The sequence below is a fragment of the Electrona antarctica genome (genome assembly GCF_951216825.1).
Source record: "Electrona antarctica genome assembly, chromosome: 7".
In the NCBI taxonomy this organism is placed as follows: Eukaryota; Metazoa; Chordata; class Actinopteri; order Myctophiformes; family Myctophidae; genus Electrona; species Electrona antarctica.
In genome coordinates, this window is record NC_136812.1 from 21,392,405 (window position 1) to 21,415,039 (window position 22,635).

The 22,635-nt window shown below is 45.1% G+C and overlaps 1 protein-coding gene across 1 annotated transcript in view; it reads right to left on the bottom strand.

Annotated features, from left to right (window-relative positions):
- Positions 1 to 22,635, bottom strand: part of LOC306926160 (glypican-1-like) — a gene marked incomplete at its 5' end in the record, with an annotated part of 54,971 nt that overhangs the window by 7,940 nt on the left and 24,396 nt on the right. Inside the window, 4 exons of the mRNA XM_079505423.1 lie at positions 356 to 521; positions 1,898 to 2,071; positions 3,223 to 3,440; positions 5,375 to 5,533. Coding sequence (XP_079361549.1) covers positions 356 to 521; positions 1,898 to 2,071; positions 3,223 to 3,440; positions 5,375 to 5,533 — 717 coding nt within the window. The remainder of the gene's footprint in view (positions 1 to 355; positions 522 to 1,897; positions 2,072 to 3,222; positions 3,441 to 5,374; positions 5,534 to 22,635) is intronic.

Below are 22,635 nucleotides of genomic sequence, written 5' to 3' on the forward strand. Positions count from 1 at the left end.
TCCTTGACATGAAACAGTTTGGAAACCACTGGTATAAATGCAGTGCATTCAACGTTCCATGTAAACGCGGTCCATATCACTATCAGCTCACCTATGAGGTTCATCCACTCTGCGTCCATATCACTATCAGCTCACCTATGAGGTTCATCCACTCTGCGTCCATATCACTATCAGCTCACCTATGAGGTTCATCCACTCTGCGTCCATATGACTATCAGCTCACCTATGAGGTTCATCCACTCTGCGTCCATATCACTATCAGCTCACCTATGAGGTTCATCCACTCTGCGTCCATATCACTATCAGCTCACCTATGAGGTTCATCCACTCTGCGTCCATATCACTATCAGCTCACCTATGAGGTTCATCCACTCTGCGTCCAGGTCAGCTTGGTTGGCCAGGCAGCCTTTCATGACGTTGGCGCAGTAGTTGGAACAGGGCTTCACCGTGGGCAGCCCCAGGCAGTGGGGGCAGTAGACCAGCTTCATCAGAGCCCGCACACACTCTTCACTCAGAGAGACCTGAAGGGCCAAGCGGGATAGCGTTAGCTATGTATGCTAATCTCCACTGGTGGAAATTTAAAGTAACTAAGTACATTTACTTCAGCACCGTACTGCAAGTTTGAGTTTTTTTTTCTTTATTTTTTGCAATTGTTGATCAGCGTCACACACACACACACACACACACACACACACACACACACACACACACACACACACACACACACACACACACACACACACACACACACACACACACACACACAGAGGCCAGGGAGGAGGGCTTGTACAGTACAGTATAGTACAGTAGTACAGCACCACACAGTTCAGACGGGTCTGATATTATTGTATATTATTGTAGCGGTCAATTTGTATTGGCAAAGCATTTCCGGGGGTCCCGAGCCAAAAACGTTGAGAACCCCGGCGCTACACCATGCAGAATGCAACTATAAGAGTATGAATCAGGTCGTAGTGAGAGGGTTGGGAGGATAGATGAATGGGAGCCCAATGGGATTTGTTGTATACAATGGCGGCGCTCATAGAGAATTCAACAGATTTACATGTGAAAATGAGGCGCGAAGTAAAACCCTCATTTTCAGCAAGCAATAACATTGTGCCACAAAAGAATGAATGAATTGGCCTTGACTTATGCCTGGTACTAAAATATGAAAAGATTGGTGGATGGAGACTTGGAGCAATGCACGCACGCACGCGCGGCAGACACACACACACACACACACACACACACACACACACACACACACACACACACACACACACACACACACACACACACACACACACACACACACACACACACGCACACATACACATACACATACACATACACATACACATACACACACATACACACACACACACAGAAACACACACACACACACACACACACACACACACACACGCACGCACGCACGCACGCGCACACACACACACACACACACACAGTGACACACACATCTAATTTCTTTATGTAGAGACGTAGTTGCATCATGAGCTGAGTACATTGTCACACCCATGGTTGGACGACCACACGGTCATATATCTGAGATGGTTACTTGCTTGACAGAGCCTGACGCTTCACTTCTAATGATGTTTTTTGGGTGGAGAGACATTCACAGGCAGTTAGGGTGCGTCAGCCCCACATTCACCATGTCTGCTCTTTCCCGGGCTCAACAGGCCTTAGTAGTACCGCACGTACGTACGCATGTATGCACGCATGCACACTCCCTCTTGCTTACTCACATACCGGTGGTTTTATTTGTTGATATTAATAACTCAGTATCTCTCACACCTCTCTCTCTCTCTCTCTCTGTCTCCATACTGTATCTCTCTCTCCTACCCACACACTTGAACACACGGGCAGTGTGATGTCTGACCTGGGAGACCTTGCGGACCACCTCTCCGCTGATGGTGAGTCCTTGGACAAAGGACCTGGCGGTGACAAAAGCCCTGGTCACCTTCACCTTGAGGTCCCTCTGAACCTCGCCGAACGGCCGCAGGGTCTCCTGTTGCTTGGCAACGCACTCCAGGTAGTCTTCCGATAGGCTGACCTGTCAGTCAGAGAACATAATGAGTACATTTTTAATGTGTGTTAATTAATAATCTCTCTGCTATTTAGGAAAGCACTTCCTTTTGGCTACTTCCTTTTCTTTCAGAGTTTCTTTATTGATATGTATTGTTTCCATTTTATATTCAATGTACACTGAACTAAACTAGTGCATTTGTTATGGAACCAAATGGACCAAATGGACCAAATGAACCAAATGGACCCCGCTTTGAGAACCACTGGTTTACAGAAAAGCAATATATCCACATTCTGAGAAGGCTCAAAATAAGAATTGGTTGCTGTTATGAATGTAAAAGCCAGGCTGGAGACTGATAGTGTAATTATGTAATAGAACGATTGTGGAGAACGATAAAATGATATTATCTGTACTTTGTTTTCACAATGAACTTTGAGCTACTTTTACATTTTCAAACAATGCCTCGTCTTCATCCGATCTCGGGTGACTAACCTCAGCAAATAAAAAGCCTCATAAAATGTTTATGGTCTGTTGAAAATGGAACGTAATAAAAGTGAGAGTACATGGACCTGGACAAAAGAATAGTCAATTAAAATTAATAGATACTTTCTGTGATCGGGAATTAAGCATGTAACGCACTGGGATTAGTGCATTGGGATTAGTTTTATGGTGCAAGTGATTTGTCTCGCAATAGGAACTTTACCAACAAGGGAGATTGTAACAAGAAACAAGGAATATTTTTAAGCAGCCATTAAATTCTCCTCATTCAACTACAACGGGACAGACAGACCAGAATCAAAGGATGCAGCTGCTGATAATACTTGCTTATATAAAATAATTAACGTTAAGCATTTCTGAAACGGCAATTGAAATTCCAATTTATTTTGTATTATTTAACCACTTAGGCCCTATTTTATGCTTTGTTGTACGGTAACGAAAACACCTATATGAGCTCAGAAATCTGTTATTTTGGGAAGGTTTCACCAGTAATGCCCAAAATAGGAACGCTACTGTACGTATCAAAAGTGGTTCTTAAACTTTTCTATGTCAAGGACCCCGAAATGAATGTGTATTTGGCCAGTGGCCACAGAGCCCCCATTTTGCTGGGGACCCCCTGGAACCCCCCTCAAGGACCCCTGGGGTTCCCCCGGACCACGGGCTATACTGTATATATTTACATCTGGAGGGATGTTGTTCTTGAAGGCCAGCTCCAGGAGGCGGGACCAGAACTCTGACATGGTCTCGTCCAGGTTGAGGGCGGAGCCTCTGTAGTAGCGGCGTAGGTCAGCGTAGAGGTCAGCGTAGAGGCCTGTGTTCTGGGTGTACAGGGGCCCCAGGGGGGCCAACACGTCCTGCAGGGAACGCTCCGAACGGCTGTGGAGCTCTGTGAAGTAGGCTGACCAGAGACAGACGGACGGGGAGGAAAGACAGTGAGTGCGTGTGTGTGTGTGTCCTTCCCTGTGTGTGTGTGTGTGTGTGTGTGTGTGTGTGTGTGTGTGTGTGTGTGTGTGTGTGTGTGTGTGTGTGTGTGTGTGTGTGTGTGTGTGTGTGTGTGTGTGTGTGTGTGTGTGTGTGTGTGTGTGTGCGTGCGTGCGTGCGTGCGTGCGTGGAGAGAGAGAGAGAGAGGGGGGGGGACTTCTCCTTCCTGCCTCAAAGACCAACCTGTCTGAGACAAATTCCTCATTATATGAAATCATACCTGGTGTAACTGTCCAAGCCTTAAGCTATACCAGATGGACAGCTACTGTGCTCCACATTTCTTCTTTCTTTCTTTCTTTCTTTCTTTCTTTCTTTCTTTCTTTCTTTTCTTACTTTATTTCCTCTTGTGCAAAGTCAAGTATTTATAGATGCTTATCTACGTGTGTGTGTGTGTGTGTGTGTGTGTGTGTGTGTGTGTGTGTGTGTGTGTGTGTGTGTGTGTGTGTGTGTGGGTGTGTGTGTGTGTGTGACTGTGTGTGTGTGTGTGTGTGTGTGTGTGTGTGTGTGTGTGTGTGTGTGTGTGTGTGTGTGTGTGTGTGTGTGTGTGTGTGTGTGTGTGTGTGTGTGTGTGTGTGTGCGACTGTGCATGCGTGCGACTGTGCGTGTGTACAGGTGGAGTTACAGTAATATTCAACCCTATATATTTTGTCCCCATACAAATATAAGACATGAGAGAGGGGCCATCTTTGATTTAGTGTGTCTGTATACTGTAGATATACTGTATCTGTCATACAACCCCGTCCCCTTCCTCCATCTCTTGTTCCCTCACTCTTGTCCTTCTCTATCCAACCCACTTCCCTCTCTTGTGTTCTCACGGAACAGTACCCGGCGTCTCACGCACGTTTTTAAATAAATGAAACACTGTGGAGCTGAGCCTTCTCTCTTTTTCACACTGTCTTACTCTCTGTCACTGTCTTACTCTCTGTCACTGTCTTACTCTCTGTCTGTCTCTCTCTCCTTCTCATACCTCGCCTCCGATCAGCCCCGCCCTCTGTGTGATGTGCAATGATCTGCAGACTTGGCTCCTCAGTGGGTCAACTGCTCATTAGCCGAGCCAGCCTCTGCCCCGAGGGATACCCCTCTCTCCCTGTGTGTGTGTGTGTGTGTGTGTGTGTGTGTGTGTGTGTGTGTGTGTGTGTGTGTGTGTGTGTGTGTGTGTGTGTGTGTGTGTGTGTGTGTGTGTGTGTGTGTGTGTGTGTGTGTGTGTGTTCGTGCGTGCGCAGTACACAAGCTAACGGGGTTCAGCTTATCACATTTCATTGTGTCTGGCTCACTCTGTTCTCATTATAGCACCCAGTCAGGGGTAGCCTTGATGGCCACGTACACACGCACGTGCACACACAACACACACACACACACACACACACACACACACACACACACACACACACACACACACACACACACACACACACACACACACACACACACACAGCAAGCATTGCACATGTTGTTTAAAGTGTGCAGCCAGGGAAACCCAATCACCCATGAGGAAACACTCACAAGCATACAACATACATTACAAACCAATTTTGCAACTTAGGCATTTAGCAGACACTCTTAATCCAGAGCGATTTACAATAAGCAAGAACAACAACATACATCAAATGCATAAATAGTAATCTAGGATCATAGGTAAACCAAGAAGAACCTATATAAATATCCAAAAAAAATAACCTTCTGTACATTGACTATACACTATAGGATGCCAGGTCAACAACAATGACCTGGCATCAGTCAGTCAGTCAGTCAGTCAGTCAGACAGACAGACAGACACAGACACAGACACAGACACAGACAGACAGACAGACAGACAGACAGACAGACAGACAGACAGACAGATCATCTTACTGTCATAGCTCCTGTACAGAGCGGTGAAGGAAGCTTGCAGTGACCTCCCGGCTGCCTTGATCAGGCCCTCGGTCTCCTTGGCACTGAGGTTGGCCAGGTTCTCCTCCATGCTGGTGATGCAACACGTAGGGCCCTGGGGACACGTCCTCAGGTGCTCACCTGCATGGTGGGAGGAGGAAGAAGAACTCAGTAAAAGTATAGCAATACCAAAACAAGTTTAACCCATTTAGATCTGTGTCGCCTTATAGATTTTATCCACTATTTTAAACTGTAGCCGCTGAAAAATGGCAGCTCTACAAGTGTAGAGCTGCGCTACGAGCTTGTAGATACTGTATCTTTGAATCTCATATGAATATATGATATAGAATCTTTCGTTCACAGTGCACGTTTTTAACTCAAATATCTGCTTTTGGAGGATCCCTGGAACAACATATTTTCAGGTGGGGGTCCGCGGCCAAATGCAGATAATTCTGTGGGTGCTTGACATGAATAAGTTTGAGCACCGGTGCACCACTGATACGTTTTTCAGAAAACTGTCAGGATTTGGGGGTCTCCGGGGCTTCTGTCTCCTCGGGGTGCGAGCGAGGGCTGGATGCAGGCCAGGCCTGAGACAAATAATGTCATATATCTGCTGTATATTGTGAGTCATGTCTCCTGCTCTTTCCTGCCTTGCCTTACACTCTATTTGAAAAATGCTGTACTGTTGAAGTTTATGTTAAGTTGCTTTTCTGTTTACCTTTGGATTTCTTTTATTATCTCTGTGTTTTTGTTATGTATTTTTGTTTTCTTGTATTTATATTTATGCTTGATTTCTGTTCATTCATTATTTGGTGACAAAAAAAATGAAATAAAAAAAACTGTCAGGATTTGGAAGACATTTTGTAGAATCTTGTCCCAGGTCTCAATGGGTTAAAAAAGTCACGCTCGCAGTGTAAAGTGAGGGACGCTCTTATCATCATACATCATCATACATCATCATACATCATCATACATCATCATACATCATCATACATCGCATTCCGATTCTGTGAAATCAAATCACCACTATGTGGTACACACAAACACACACAGCTGGGCATAGGAGGGGCTAGCGCCCCTCAAAGCTTTGTGCATCAAGTCCGTTTAGGGCTTTATAGGTCAAGAGGAGCACCTTGAAGTCGGTGTGTGAAACAAACAGCTAAACAAAAAGAAGGCATCCAGCCCCAAACAGGCATCCAGCCCCAAACAGGCATCCAGCCCCAAACAGGCATCCAGCCCCAAACAGAGAGAGTCACAGCCTGCCTTTTGAAAGGCTCCCACCCTGCAGCTGCAAACCATAGGCTGGTGGTTCTCAAAGTGGGGTCCGCGCCCCTCATGGTTCTTTCAGGGCGTTCCAATGTACTAGTCTGTAACCCTGAGTGTGTAAATGGATTATGGAACCAATGGAACCACATTTTGGTTCCATTTCTATACTCCCAGCGTTATGGGAGTCCTTACATTTAAAATGTTTGGGAACCACTTCCATGGGATATATTCAGCTGCTGGTAAACTTGTGCTGGAATTATTGTGCGGAAACACTGGTGCTGCTTCATTTTATCTGAAACCCCTGTTTCAATGTGCGCGTGCCCATTCTGGAGGAAAGAAACATACGCTGGAGGAAAGAAACATACGTATCCCAGCAGGCCAAATGATGTCATGATGACGTTATGATGACATCCTCTGGTAACCCTCTGGACGTTCAGGACTAGGCCAGATCACAGCCCTTATGCAGATGATCTTTACGTCATTTCCAGGACGTCTTCACCAGTTTAAATAATATGGGTCAGTTGATCTGTCTTCGATTTGGTTTGACTTGATCTAGCCCCAATAGATTCGTCCAGGTCCTGACCGTGCTTGCTGAGATGTTTTTTGTGTGTGTGTGTGTTCTTGTCATACAGTTTTGGTAAGGTCCATATGTATACGCTGGTGGGACTTCAAGTGACCTAACTGACCGAACCTCTTGTCACATTGTTTACAGTGGTAAGGTTTCTCTCCAGTATGGATACGCTGGTGTTTCTTCAGACTACCTATCACATTGAAACTCTTGTCACACTGTTTACAGTGGTATGGTTTTTCTCCTGTATGGATACGCTGGTGTCTCTTCAAGTCACCTGACCAAATGAAACTCTTGTCACACTGTTTACAGTGGTATGGTTTTTCTCCTGTGTGGACACGATGGTGTTTCTTCAGACTACCCATGTCATTGAAACTCTTGCCACACAGTTTACAGTGATAAGGTTTTTCTCCTGTGTGGATACGTTGGTGTTTCTTCAGGCTACCCATGTCAATGAAACTCTTGTCACACACTTTACAGTGGTAAGGTTTCTCTCCTGTGTGGACACGCTGGTGTAACTTCAGAGAACCACTCACATTGAAACTCTTGTCACACTGTTTACAGTGGTAACGTTTCTCTCCAGTGTGGATACGTTGGTGTTTCCTTAGATTACTGTTGTCATTGAAACCCATGTCACACTGTTTACAGTGGTAAGGTTTTTCTCCTGTATGGATACGCTGATGTATCTTCAAGTTAACTAACTGACTGAAACTCTTGTCGCACGGTTTACAGTGGTAAGGTTTTTCTCCTGTATGGATACACTGGTGTAACGTCAGATGATCTAAACGTTGGAAGCTCTTGTCGCATGGTTTACAGATGTGGTCAGCTGTGTAGGTCAGCCAATGTGTCTTTACTCCCCCCGCACGAGTTACAGTCTTGGTAGGCCGTTGATGAGATCCTCGTTCGTTTGCATCTTCTTGTCTGGTCACAGAGCTAGGGTGGGGTTCTACATTCATCATTTGATGTCCATTCATCATTTGACAGTAGATGTCACAGTGGTTGCTCTTCACGTTTTGATGGTTGAAGGTCTGAGACAAGGAAGGCTTGTGACCACTAAAGAACAGAAGATAAGAGCTGTAGGAGTTGGCCTTATATGATCTGTTCTTTCTCAATTCTCCGCCTCTATCTGTATTTGCTGCTGACTCTCTGGGCTTTTTCTAGCTCTCTATGTGTATCACTCTCTGGCGCTCTTGGTCACATGTAAACAGTAGATTCCTAAAAGCATCTTTACTCTTTATATAGGCTGAGCATAGGTATGGTCTAATGTTACACACAAGACAAACCATTGCCAGGCATGCAAGTGCAAGCATAGCAACCACAATTTGTGCAGGTGCCACTGCAGCGCACCCGCAGGGCTGAAGAGAGAAAGATTCATATGGTTTTCAAAGAGGGTCGGGATCCAGTGGGTCCCCAGCAAAAACAGTTTAAACACTTGTGAGCCTGTAGTTTGGTTATTTTTTGGACAAACCTTAACCTTGACCAAAAAAGGAATGAAAAAAGGAAGGAATCAAATGTATGCGGGTGTCCGTGCCCAAATACATACATTCGGGGGTCCTTGACAAGACAATGTATAATAAACCAATGTATTATTGATACGTAACCTGACGAGAGAGGTCTGGCACGATCAATGAAGACTGGACTGGTGGACAGACCAATATTCAAGATCTGTCTACCGCAAGAATGCAGAGGTTAACTCCTGCAAAAATATTGATATCGGCCACATGATGTCATATGTCGTCATTTAGAGCCCTAAACAAACATTAACGTCCATATAGTCCATAGTCTTTTTGGCTGGCTCTAAAGTGCTCTCAACAAACATTGTGATATCCTCAAAGTCCATAGACTTGGCTGACAAACGAAGTGCTCTAAACAAACATTAAAAATCCCATAGACTTGGCTGCCATATGACGTAATCTTCAAAAGCCATCCATTGGAGGGGCTAGCGCACCTCAAAAAGGCCATTACTCAACGTTTAGAAAACATTGTCAAACGTTTAAAAAAAGATATAGAATCTATATGCTCTGCTACTTTGTTTTGTGAATAAAATGTTATTTTGCTATCTGTACGGTAGAGGTAGGGATGTTCATACAATATAACTTATACAATTTGGTTGGTTGGTTGTATCTCCCTGCTCTTCTATTCAGACATTTAGATCTTGTGTCTAGATAGGACACAAACGTTCACACCATCCTGTCCTTTTAATCTTCATTTCACAAAATGGTTCGCTCATGGGGAGCCCCATAGGCGAACCATTTTGCTCATTTGAACTAATTTGCTCATTAGTAACTGTAGTTACTAAAGTAACCTTTAGTTTCTGGTTTGACACAGACATTTTACGAGAGGGTCCAAAATCTATTTCTCCCCAGAGCAAGCAGGCAGGCTCAGTGGTGAAACTGTCAGCACTTGCACAGGAGACCCGGGTTCAAATTCGGTGTAGCAGGAGAGTTACGTATAGTTTTACCGCTTTAGGCCTAACATGACAGCAAAATGGCCACTGTGTGAATAACGAACCATGAGGTCAGATAAACCTGCAGACGCATACTTGTGGGCACGTTTAGACAGCAAAAACCACAGAACACACACACACACACACACACACACACACACACACACACACACACACACACACACACACACACACACACACACACACACACACACACACACACACACACACACACACACACACACACACACACACACACACACACACACACTGTACATTGGCAGCCAGACAGCCTAGAAAGCAGTCTGCTGCATCAGTCCCTTGACACAGACTGGATGCCCCAGGAACATTCTGCGCACGCGTGCGCATGTGTGTGTGTGTGTGTGTGTGTGTGTGTGACTGTGTGTGTGTGTGTATCTGGGTGTGTCTAGGAAGGTTAGGGGTCAGCAAGTGCCCCACGGCTGACTGCACCCCCAACTCTGCCTCCACTCCCGCAACACCCTTTTTCATAACACTTTTCTTGGGACAGAATGTGCGTGCGTGCGTGCGTGCGTGCGTGCGTGCGTGTGTGCGTGCGTGCATGCGTGCGTGCAAACACATGCGTGTTGTGTGTGTACTCTTGCACTTCTCCTCCTTGTGCATCCATACACACGTGCGTGTACTCCATGCTAAGTGGAGCAGAAGCGGGGATGCCTTCATCATCGCTGCTCCATGAATGTTTCATTGCCACAGGCTGGTGCACCATTTGACATCACGGACAATGTCTACAGTGCAGACACACTAAAGGCCTTAGCCTTAGTCCATGTGGCTCTAGTATTCCTTTAACATGATTTTGAACGCATTTCAACTTAATTGAATTGGTTGATTGCTCGCTTGATTGATTGATTGACATTTTCATTGACAATAATGCATTGTAAGGTAGGCCTACATTAACACATATTTGTACATATCTGGCAAAAGGATAAAGCACAAAAAAAGCATAATTTCCATTGGTCTTGTGAAGGTGAAAGGGGTTGTGAACTGAAGTCAATGATTTGATATTTTGAGCATGTGTGCCAGCATAATGACCAATTAAGACAAGCTAGTGTAGCATGGTAGTAGTATTTTAAGGTAGGGCATTAAGTAGAAAGGAGAGCGAGAGAGAGAGAGAGAGAGAGAGAGAGAGAGAGAGAGAGAGAGAGAGAGAGAGAGAGAGAGAGAGAGAGAGCGATCACCTGAGAGAGAGAGAGAGAGAGAGAGAGAGAGAGCGATCACCTGAGAGAGAGAGAGAGAGAGAGAGAGAGAGAGAGCGATCACCTGAGAGAGAGAGAGAGAGAGAGAAAGAGAGAGAGAGAGGCAGCACATGGACAGTCTCCTACACCGCAACAATCTGGGGTATCAACTGAACTCAGAGAGAGTACAAATGTACCAAATTACGGGTCAAGTTTACACAGAGTTAACACTTCTGATCTGAATGTGTGTAGACAAAAATGTGCTAGTTCACTACGCAACTCCATTTCATCCTTGAATCGTCCCTTTATTCCCATTTTCCTCCACAAAATGTACCATCCACTACAAAACCAGTGGGCATGTATAGATACTGAGACCACCCTTACAAAACAACAGCAAGAAGGGGGGCAAAGCACAATACGGCCATCTAACTTAGGTCACGGGTAGGAAGTACAGAATTATTCATGTTTTTTGGAAGAAAATAAAAAGTCCCTCTCGGGTCGTTTTGTTTGTTTTGTTCTAAAGTGCAGGAGTGTCGGGATCTTTGTAGTTGAGCTGGCTGTGATCACTGGAGCGTGCGGCCAGGATTCTCTCGTCTCTTCAGCAGCCAAACATCTTTACCTCTCGCTTAATCCTCTAATCATGTTCTCACTTTGAAGCGGCACTGATCTTCTGAGGAGGTGAGATCTTGAGATTTCCAGGTGTTGACATGGCAGGTGACAGCCTGCGCTGCACGCTGGAAGCAAGACAAGGGAAGGCGTGACGTGATAGGGAGACGACATGAGAGGATGGAGAGGAACGGAGGAGGCAGGAAGACAGTGTAGCAGGGGAGAAATACCCAGCCATCACCTGTCTTAGTGAGTCTTAAGTCACTACGTTTGTGCTTTGAGACGTCTAGACAACCCATTGTTTTTTGCAATGGGTTGTTGGATGGAGGATTGTTTATGCAAGACGGGCTTGAGTTGCGTCAGATCAATTCAGAGGCCTTCAAAATCTTTACTAATAAGTCGCAAGACATTGGTAAGGAGAGGACAGGACATGACGCTTAGAATTCAGGTCTCATTCAGTTTCTGTATTGGACCGATGCTCAGCCTTAATTAACTCATCACAACAAGACACATCTCAAATGTATATAGCGTTCATTGTAATCAATGGCTGGTTACAGATACAGTAGTAGACCCATGCAGCCTAATGCTTCCGCGGGGCTCCAGGGGCAGATGTAATCACTATCCCATCTCTGGGCACAGATGTGCTGCAGCACATTGTTGCAGCGTTAGCATGTTGTCGCTGGGTTTCCTGCTCGCCCAGACAGAGGAGGAGGCTGTTGGCCACAGAGACAGACACATTGTGATACATTCCTGGGTTGCTAGGTAATGGAAGTAGGGCATCCTGCTATAAAAACTTTTAATTTGCTTGTAGACTAGAGACAGAAGTGAGCACAGTGGCACTGGCAACATGTATCACACGCACGCACGTGCACGCTTGCACACACATGCAGGCGCTCTCAGAATGTTTGAACATGTGCTATAAACACACACACACATACATAGACACACATGCATGCACACACGCGCGAGGCAGACTACTTGAACATGTGCTATAGACACACACACACACACACACACACACACACACACACACGCACACGCACACGCACACACACGAACAGGAGAAGACGGTGAAAGTGAGTGCAGGAGCTGTGAGGCAGATCTCGAGTCCAAATAGTCCTAATGATGGAACTCCTAACTTGCTGTGGATAAGTGTCTGTAGCAGAGGGGAGAGAGAGAGAGAGAAAGAGAGAGAGAGAGAGAGAGAGAGAGAGAGCCGAGCGGCAGAAAGTGTGGAAACTCCCGTTAGCCAGACCTTTAAACCGACTGGGAGCCTTTAAGTGCCCTGTGGGCTCAGAGGTTTCACAAACAAAGAGGAGAGGAGGGTGTGAATGAGGGCTCACCGCGTGGTGCAGGAGAGTGGAGAACAGATACCATGAGAGGGCAGGAGAGCTACAGAGAGGGTGGTGAGAGGAGCAGAAAAGGTGGGGGATGAATACAAGCAGAAGAGCAAAGGGCAGTTAGAGAAGTGTAGGAGTAGATCCCCTATAGGTGTAGCAGTGTGTACTGTAGCTCCGTCTGTCAGTCACCATGACCTGACAGCCAATCACCTTCCTACTGTACAGTAGGAAGTACAGTAAGTAATGTACAGTAAGTCTACTTGAGGCCTATAGAGTTAGAAACTGTATTCATTCAGCCAGTCAATCGTTGAATATTTCAGTGTTTCTTTTTTAACCCATTATGACTGGGGGCCGATTCTACAAATTCCTTCTTAATCAGTATTTCTCACACTTTCAAGATTTTTCAAAAATGTTCAAAAATAGCAGACATACATGCTTAATATACTGTAAGGGCTTTAGGTGCAGCACCAGAGGGCACCAACATTGGGGGCAGAGACAAAGTGAATAATTTACGATCCTGTGCCCGTGCTGAGTCGGTTCTAACGGCCATCGCAATGTTCGGCATGGCGACTCGCTCGCCTAACGGCTCACGGAAGGGGGCGACGCCAATTGTGTGTAATTTCGGGCATGAAAAGCACCTTCGCCTCTTGGAAAGCCTGAAGAGCACAAACTCCAAGTATCAGTAGGTGTCGTGAATCCTCTCGTTTCTGCTGTCTTTTGCCTCAGGCCTCGGCATAGATTTAGCTCAATCCACATCCCAAGGGCACATGCACACGCACACACTATGAATATTAACATGTTCCCAGTGGTGATAATGTAAGCTCCATCTAGCCTATTGTAATCCAAAGAAGGATACATATTGGATGATAGAACGATAGTGCCGTGTTGGTTTTCTACTTTATCTGATAATTGTACGGGAATGGGAACAGTGGTGAGGAGAGATAAGATATAATGAGATGTTCAGAGGCAGAGTTGGATTGAAATTCACAACATTGTGCCATAACCTATAGCCTCGGTCCCAGCCTTACTCATCTGCGAAGAGAAAAGCCTGGTCACAACCTAAGGGAGAGACGGTATCGGCGGAAGTGTCCGGCCGGAATATCCGTCAGATGTATTTCCCCAGTGCGTATACAATATTTTTTTGACCAATCACAACACTTGTTTCATGCATGGAGATGTAAACAGATTTGTAAAGCGTCAACGTAATTTCCTTGAGCAGTATTTCCGCCCAAATCCTGCAGCTTCCGCCCCCAAAAAATGATACGGTCTACACAGCGTAGGTCTTTCCCAGCGTGGCCATAACCTGTGTGCATGTCTCAGGATGCTGCCTCCTCCTACAGCTGTAATGTCCCATTCCTTTTGAACTTTACAGCTTATACACAAAGGTTCAACATATGCCAGTTAAAACCTTTTCTTCAAAGAAGTGCACATACTGTACATACAATAAAAGCAAATAGAGTAAGTAATAAAACTGGCTAACCTGTTTTGCCCCTCTGATACCATGCTAATTAGCCTAACCGATCTAATTAGGATTTATTTTAGTATGGCTGGAGAGCCTCTTAGTCCAATAATATTAGATTTTGTAGAATAAGAAATATCACAGTTCTACTGTAGGGTCCTCATAATGTAATCTGAATGTTTCATTTGCCAATATAGCTAAGCATTGCACAGCCATTTCAGTCCTATTTTCTGTTGGAGGATCCTGTCTCCTCCTATCTTCTCTCTGTGACCAACCCAGCTGTCTCTCTGTCTCCCTTACAGTCCTGAGGTCAAAGCCCTGTTATACTGTATAGTATACTGTATACTGTATAGTAGCTGCTCGAAATAGCAGATCTACAACCTCACCCGTTTCGATGAAACATTGTGAGCTTGTAGATTGGGTCCCAGTTAGAGGCAGACAGTGTCCAGGAGTACGAGGAATAAGGGTCTATGTGTCTACAAACCTAGCCTGAGCCTCGGACCCAAGCTTACTCATCTGCGAAGAGAAAAGCCTGGTCACAACCTAAGGCAGGGACGGTGTAGCACTGCCGCACAAGTTATACCTGATTTATTTTAATATCAACATTTAAAAGTGCATGTTGTATTATTTAATATTTCTGAGTTAACGCCATCTGTCAAGGGTGAGTTTGTTATTATTTGGGGGGTTTAAAAGACTATGTTTATGATTTGATATTTTTTGAGTGACAAGGGTCTGGAGTTGGACTGACGCCCATTAAGTAGGCAGAGGTTACCGGCCTGACAGGTAGACCTGACGAGAGAGACAAACAGAACAGTTTACGAGTCTACGAGGGACCTGGATATATTTGTTCATTATCTCGTTAAATACGATTGTGCTCACTATATGAGGAGGCTCGAGACATTCTTCTAAACTGGTGAGATAGTTGTCTTTTATTTATTTTTCCGCGTTTGTGTTCTTCCTTTGGAGTTTTGGAGTACATTCAGTGGGATTACTTTCACTACGGGGATGGAATAAATTCGTTTGGATCATTTACTTTGCTTTGGAGGGAGTTTTACGTTCGGGAGGGAGCTCTTGGAGAAACAGACTCTGTCTTTGTTTGTTTGGAAACAACCACAGAACTACTCTAAACAATAAGCGTGTGCGTGCGCGAGACACGGACATTCGCTTCGATTCATTAATTTACCCAACACTGCTTAACATGTCTGTATTATGTTGATTCCTTGAGTTGATGAGATAAACGGGTCATAATAACTTGAGCTTTGTTTCTGACTGTGTTTACTGCTTGCTTATTTAGGCTATTTCTTTGCATTCAACTTTATCAATTGTGTCTTAAAGGGAGATCATTCACATCCGTGATTTAAATAATTAGTAACTGTGATAGAAATATCTGACTGTTACAACAAGTGTCGGCCGGAACATCCGTCCGATGCATTTCCCCCAGATACGATATTCTTTCGACCAATCACAACACTTGTTTAATACACAGAGAATGTAAACTGATTTGTAAAGCGTCAACGTCATTTCCTTGAGCGGTACTTCCGCCCAAAACAAATGATACCGTCTACAGCGTAGGTCTTGCCCAACATGACAAACCCCTCAAATCAATGTCACTCCAACCCTCTACATGGATAGGAAAGTGACATTGATGAACGGCGCCCCTCTCCAAAAGCTGAACAATTTTCTACTCAGCGCGCCCCGCCCAGAGTGCTCCACCAAACGCTGGGGCGGCGAGAGCACTGAAACACAAGGTGCAGGGCTGGGAAGAGTGTCTTTAGCAGAAAAGTGCTGGCAGCTCAATAAATGGTTTCTGTGGACATGGCCCCTAATGATTCAGAGTGTAGCAGAGTAGCCATGCCTGAAGGCTAGAAGCATAATAGCTCTCTTTAGCAAGGGGATTCCCCTTTGAGTAGGCGGCAGATGTTTGGTTTCCTAAGCAGGAGACCTGGATTTGAATCCAAGTGGTAACAATGTCTTGTTGGATACTCTCTCTATCAAGCTTCTTCACCATATAACTCATTTGTATTGACCTATCGGTCAGGGCTGCACGATATATCAATGATGTATCATCGTAATATCAACGTGGGATAGTGGTGTATTGCTGCTTCATGTGTGTGTAGAATTCAACATAATCCCCCAAAGGTACATGAAAGCAGATCTAAGCGGATGGAGCTGGGGAGAAGTTGTAACTCTAAATGAGTAAAAACACTCATGATGTGCAGTAGCAGAGAGGTCCGGGGATCCCAGTTTGAGAACCACTGGCCACCTAAATGCTTGACACTAGGGCCTGTGGATGATGATTGGTTTGCTTGCACTGTATAAATGCATGCTATTGAGTGGTCCAGTCAGCTTACACCAGGTAGTTTTCTGGCTGAACTTGCATTTAACTGGGTTGAGGAAGGACTACTTTCTGCCATCAAACGTCCATTAACGTTTTGGGTGTATATATTATTGTATTTGTTCAACAACCCAACCCAGCCAGGCACCAATAAGACAATTTATACTTTGTATTGCGCACGGAATGAGATAATAGCAGATTTACAATCCCACAACAATGCATTGTGCTGCAACGTGTGAGTTTGGTGGTCGGCTGTTTTCATTGTGACACCTGCATGCAGCTATACAGTAAGTATAGCACAGATTATCATGGGAGACAAGTTTTTCTTTCATATACAGGCCAACTACGTTGTAAGATCTGTATCCATTCTTTGGAAAAAAGAACGACTGTCTCTTTAGGTTAATTGTTGCTGGGCTGTTCTGTTAGATGACACAGATCTTCGAGCTTCATACATATAGTGCATACACTGCATACATTTCTATATGTGTATTACCAAAGTATGAATGCAACCCACATCCCTGTGATGTTCTGCCCAATGAACTGTACATTAAATCAAATATCCTATATCATGGTAGAGTTAACGCCATTGTTAACCCAATGAACTATGCAAAGAAAGGACCAGCCACCATGGTCCATTGACTTATACTGGGCTACAATAAATAAATCCATACAGGGTGATTCTGCTGTGAATAATATGAACTGCTCATTTTTTTGTACGACACAAACTCCTCTATTTTATGACTTTGATTGGAGAGGATCAGGGTCACCACACAAACAATTAAAGAGGATCAGATCACTTTATGTCTTGAAAGCGCACGTGTGTGTGCAACACATAAGGGTATGTTTAATGTTTCTCACCGAGACATAATACCCTGAGGCTGTAAGTTAGGCCGCATGGAATGTTTACACAAAGGATAATCTCTCATCTCTCTAACTCTTCCCTCCCTCGTACCACACACGACACAGCTTTGATGATGTGCACTGTATAGCTAAACTAATTCAGCATTATAATTTAGGCCTTTATTAGGCCTTTATAAACAGGAATAGAATAGAATTTAAACGACAGTGTAACATTTTGTTATGTATTAATATCATAGACATTAAATGAAGGCAAAACATGGAATAATGTCGAACCAGTTCTGAATCTGCCTCGACCAACTTTGCCCCCGCCCACCACTTTTGCTGTAAATAATTAAAGGGGAGCAGTGGTATTCTGAACATTGAGTGTGTGGGTTTTCCTCTTTTTCATTGCTGTCAGGTCCCGGGCAAAAATATTAGGTGAATGTGTTGTTAAAAAAAAGCCATGAGCAGAGCACAAGTGATATCTCCAATTCCCCAGACCGCTTTATTTATTATAACTATTATATTTCCAGTACATTAAATGAGACACATAAATCCCAGCCGAGTGTCAGCCACATTGCCACTCTTGGTGCGGTTGTGGGTAGCTTGCTTTTTTCTCTGAACGCTTGGAGCTGAATTGGTACTGCACACTGTAGCACACAACTCATACCTCCCACATTACTAACTGCCATTCCATCCCATGCATCTTCTCTTCTGACTGCTGAAGAGGGAATACATTTGTGAGTCTCAATTTTATAACATTGCTGTCTGGCAGAAAGCTCTTATCTCCATATTCTAACTTGTGTTATTTTTGTAAATGAACGCCCTACTTATTAATCATACTACAGCGTCACACAAAAGCATCAAAAGTAGCAGATCTACAAGCTTGAAGCGTTTTGAGCTTGTAGATCTGCTACTAGCTATTTTTGAGACAAACATTGAATGCCATTTGACAATGAATGGCCAGTTTTGAGTAAACACAAACATTGAAGACAAAAGTGAGGATGCGAATTGTGATTGGCCGGAATGAGATGATGTATGATGATGTATGATGGCCCCTTACTTCACACGGGTGGGATTTTTTTTAATGCTGAAAAGTAACAGTTTTCACCTCTGTTGGGTTTTCACCCAACAGAGATGATAAGCATGCAACTAGCCTCGGTACCAGGCTTTCATTTTCGTCAGTGCAAAAAATGAAAGCCTGGAGGAACGCATTGGCCGCTCTGGTCTAGAAGTGGGAGTCAACCCTTCCGGGTGGGCGTCGCTCCAAATGATGTGACGTAGCGCTGCACTGGGGGGGAGAGGAGGGGCCGGGGGTGACTGACAGATCGGTGAGATCCAATCAGAATGTGCGCAAATCTCTGCCGCCACCCGCCCCTCTAGACCAGAAACCAGAAACACATTAGCTCAGGCTAATAAGCAACTAACTCCTCACTGAGGCGCGTGTGCGTGCGTGTGCGTGCGTGTGTGTGTGTGTGTGCGTGTGTGTGAGTGTGGTAACTGAGGGGGTCTTGTGTGTGCGTATACGTGCAGGTGTATAGTGTAGTAAAGGTCCGTTACGTCTGTAAACTGAACAGAGTAGAAACGTATCCATTAATGGAGCAGTAGAGGGTAAAAAAATCCTCAGAGGCGATTTAACCACATGAACCTGGCGTCCCTATTTTGGGCCAGCGAACATTCAGCTAAAATAGGCCAACATCTGCTACTTGATTACATGATTCATGTTAGATTACTTCCTGGTCAATGAGCTGGCAGCGATGTGCGTCATTGAGATACTGACTCCTCTGATATACTGTAGCTAATCACTGTATGATAATAATAACGATACAGTATAAGCTATTAAAAATGATGTCAAAACAACATGTTTTATAGCAGAACGTTTGATTTATCTTCTTCCCATTTCCATTTCCTACCCTTTTGTCTCTGCTGATCTTTCTCTCCTGTTATTACGCCTCTACAGTATCTCCCACCAGGATTCTTCTGTCCTTTCATTCCTCCATCAGCCCTTCAAAACATCTCACTGTACAAGTCTAGTCTGTATTGTCCTACTAGTTGGCCTGGGCAATTAACCCAAAATCTATCGAAAACCGGCATTTAGAACCAATTATTGTGCTCATGTACAGTAGGTTAATCGAATAATCCAGATGCAGGTTTATCACGACGCATTGTGAGTTTGTGGATAAGCTGTTTTCACAATTTTAATCGTTGATTTGAAGTCATAATTATGGCCCAGCCTCGTAGATATATAAACGTAGATACGTCATTGGCCGCCATATGCCCATGTATGTCGATCGAAGCAGGAGGTTTCTCCACTATTAAAATCATCATAAACTCAATGAATTCTCCGCCGATTTTAACACGGTTTGGATTATTATAAATGTCAGACATGTTATACTATATTTTGTCAAATGAAAAATGTGAGTTTCCATACAAAAATGCCATATACGTGCAGTATATGTTTCTTGCAGTGGAGTTATGACAAGCCGCCCTGCATGCTTAATATGGGGGCGGTGTTGTCGTGCGGCCGCCACTGGTCAATGAGCCGTCTACCTATTTGTGTCTACGGCCCGGCCCACCCTTCTAGCATTCCATCTGTCCCCTACCTCTGGAAAGGCCTCTCTCTCTCTCTCTCATATTTTCTTCAAGGCCGCCTCATTCCCTCCATCCATCATCTCCTCAAGGTCAGCTCCTCTATTTAGCCTCTCCTTTCCTCCCTCCTCTCTCTCTCCTTTCCTCCTCCTCCTCCACCTCCTCCTCCTCTCCCGCTGAGATGAAAGTTTTGTCACAGGAAGTGACCTCGCCCCGTGTTACCGCGGTAACAGTCTGCCTCGTTCTAACTAATGGAACCTTTGACCCCAGCAGCCGTAAAGACAGACTGATACTCAACAACTGTACCACCATACACACATGCACACACTCAGTAACACACACACACACACATGCAGGATGGATCACACATCAAACACACGCATGCATGCACGCACGCATGCACACGCACACACAGCAAAGCTTACACACCACATACATTTACACAAATGCACACAGAAAACACCCTCGCACGCATGTTCACGCACGCAAGCAACACACGCACGCACGCACGCACGCACGCACGCACGCACGCACGCACGCACGCACGCACGCACGCACGCACGCACGCACGCACGCACACTGTATGTGTGCCCAGACCATGCCATCCCACACCACATCAAAGGGACCCGGAGCTGAGCAGTAAAAGTGGGGGAGCGGTTGAATTTATTTCCTTCAGTCAGACGTTTATTCGCTGCTTCCCTTTCTTAATGAGGGCCTTACAATAACCCTGTCACTTACTGTGGCAAATTACTGCTACCTAAATGAGGGCCAAGTGGTGAGTCTGCCTGTGCGTGTGCTTGTGTGTGCGCACACGTGTGTGTGTGTGCACGAACGTTTTTATTACCAATACTTGTGAGGACCAAATGTCCGCACGAGTACACAGTAGTAGATTTTTGTGAGGACCAAATGTCCGCACAAGTACACAGTAGTAGATTTTGAGACATAAGGACCAATGTCTATGTGACATTGTGTTATGATTAGATCCTTGTACAAGCTAGATGTTCATACTTTTTGGCTACTTTTCAGCTATTTTCGGCTGTTTTCGATGATGACCTTTCATTTGGATATCCTTGCAAGTATACTAATTCAAACGTACGTACATACGTACGTACGTACGTACGTGTGTGTGTGTGTGTGTGTGTGTGTGTGTGTGTGTGTGTGTGTGTGTGTGTGTGTGTGTGTGTGTGTGTGTGTGTGTGTGTGCGTGCGTGCGCCTCCATGTTGTGGTCTCCTGGCCGTTAAAGGGCACCTGTATGTGATTTAGCATTCCACATGGCCTTCCTCCCCAATAAGAGTTTTTTACCTTTTTACTATGCGCTAAGAACCCAGAGAGAGAGAGAGAGGAAGAGGAAGAGGAAGAGGAAGAGGGGGAGAGAGACGAAGCGAAAGGGATGTGAGGGGCTGGGAGAGGGGAGGAGACTGGGAGGAGAGAACGATAGAGCTGTAATGAAAGAGGAGGGAGAGAAGGAGGGATGAGAAAGTAATAAAACGGTAATGAAAGGAGGGAGGAGAGGTGGGGGAGGAGAGGAGGAGCGCACCGATGCAGAAGACGCGTGGAAGGAAGAAAGGAAGGAATGAAGAAACGAGCGAGTACAGAGCAAAGATAAATCACTGGGATTAATGGTTGATGCCGTGATTCCACGTTGTGTTTTGGTAAATAAAAATAAATAAACATGACCTGCCAAGTGCCAGACTGTCTTTTCCAGAACTCATTATTATAAAATCAAGAAATATGGCTCGGAAATGATTACAGAAACGCAATATGCTGAAGGGAGTAATGGTCTGTATCATCAATCAAAGTGTGAACTTCGACATTAGTGCTTATTAAAATAAGAAGGAGCTCCTGTGAAGATGGTGAGATGCAGAGAGAGAGATAGGGAGAGAGAGAGAGAGAGAGAGAGAGAGGGGTGGCCTGAGAGAGGGAGAGAGGGGTGGACTAAGAGAGAGAGAGAGAGAGAGAGAGAGAGAGAGAGAGAGAGAGAGAGAGGGGTGGACTGAGAGAGAGAGAGAGGGGTGGACTAGAGAGAGAGAGAGAGAGAGAGAGAGAGAGAGAGAGAGAGAGAGAGAGAGAGAGAGAGAGAGAGAGAGAGTGGTGGACTGAGAGAGAGAGAGAGAGAGAGAGAGAGAGAGAGAGAGAGAGAGAGAGAGAGAGGGGTGGACTGAGAGAGAGAGAGAAAGAGAGAGGTGGACAGAGAGAGAGAGAGAGAGAGAGAGAGAGAGAGAGAGAGAGAGAGAGAGAGAGAGGGGTGGACTGAGAGAGAGAGAGAGAGAGAGGGAGAGAGAGAGAGAGAGAGGGGGGTGGACTGAGAGAGAGAGAGAGAGAGAGAGAGAGAGAGGGGGGTGGACTGAGAGAGAGAGAGAGAGAGAGAGAGAGAGAGAGAGAGAGAGAGAGAGAGAGAGAGAGAGAGAGAGAGAGAGAGAGAGAGAGAGAGAGATAGAGAGAGAGGTCGACTGAGAGAGGGAGAGAGCGAGAGAGAGAGAGAGAGAGAGAGAGAGAGAGAGAGAGAGAGAGAGAGGTGGACTGAGAGAGAGAGAGAGGAGAGAGAGAGGAGAGAGAGAGAGAGAGAGAGAGAGAGAGAGAGA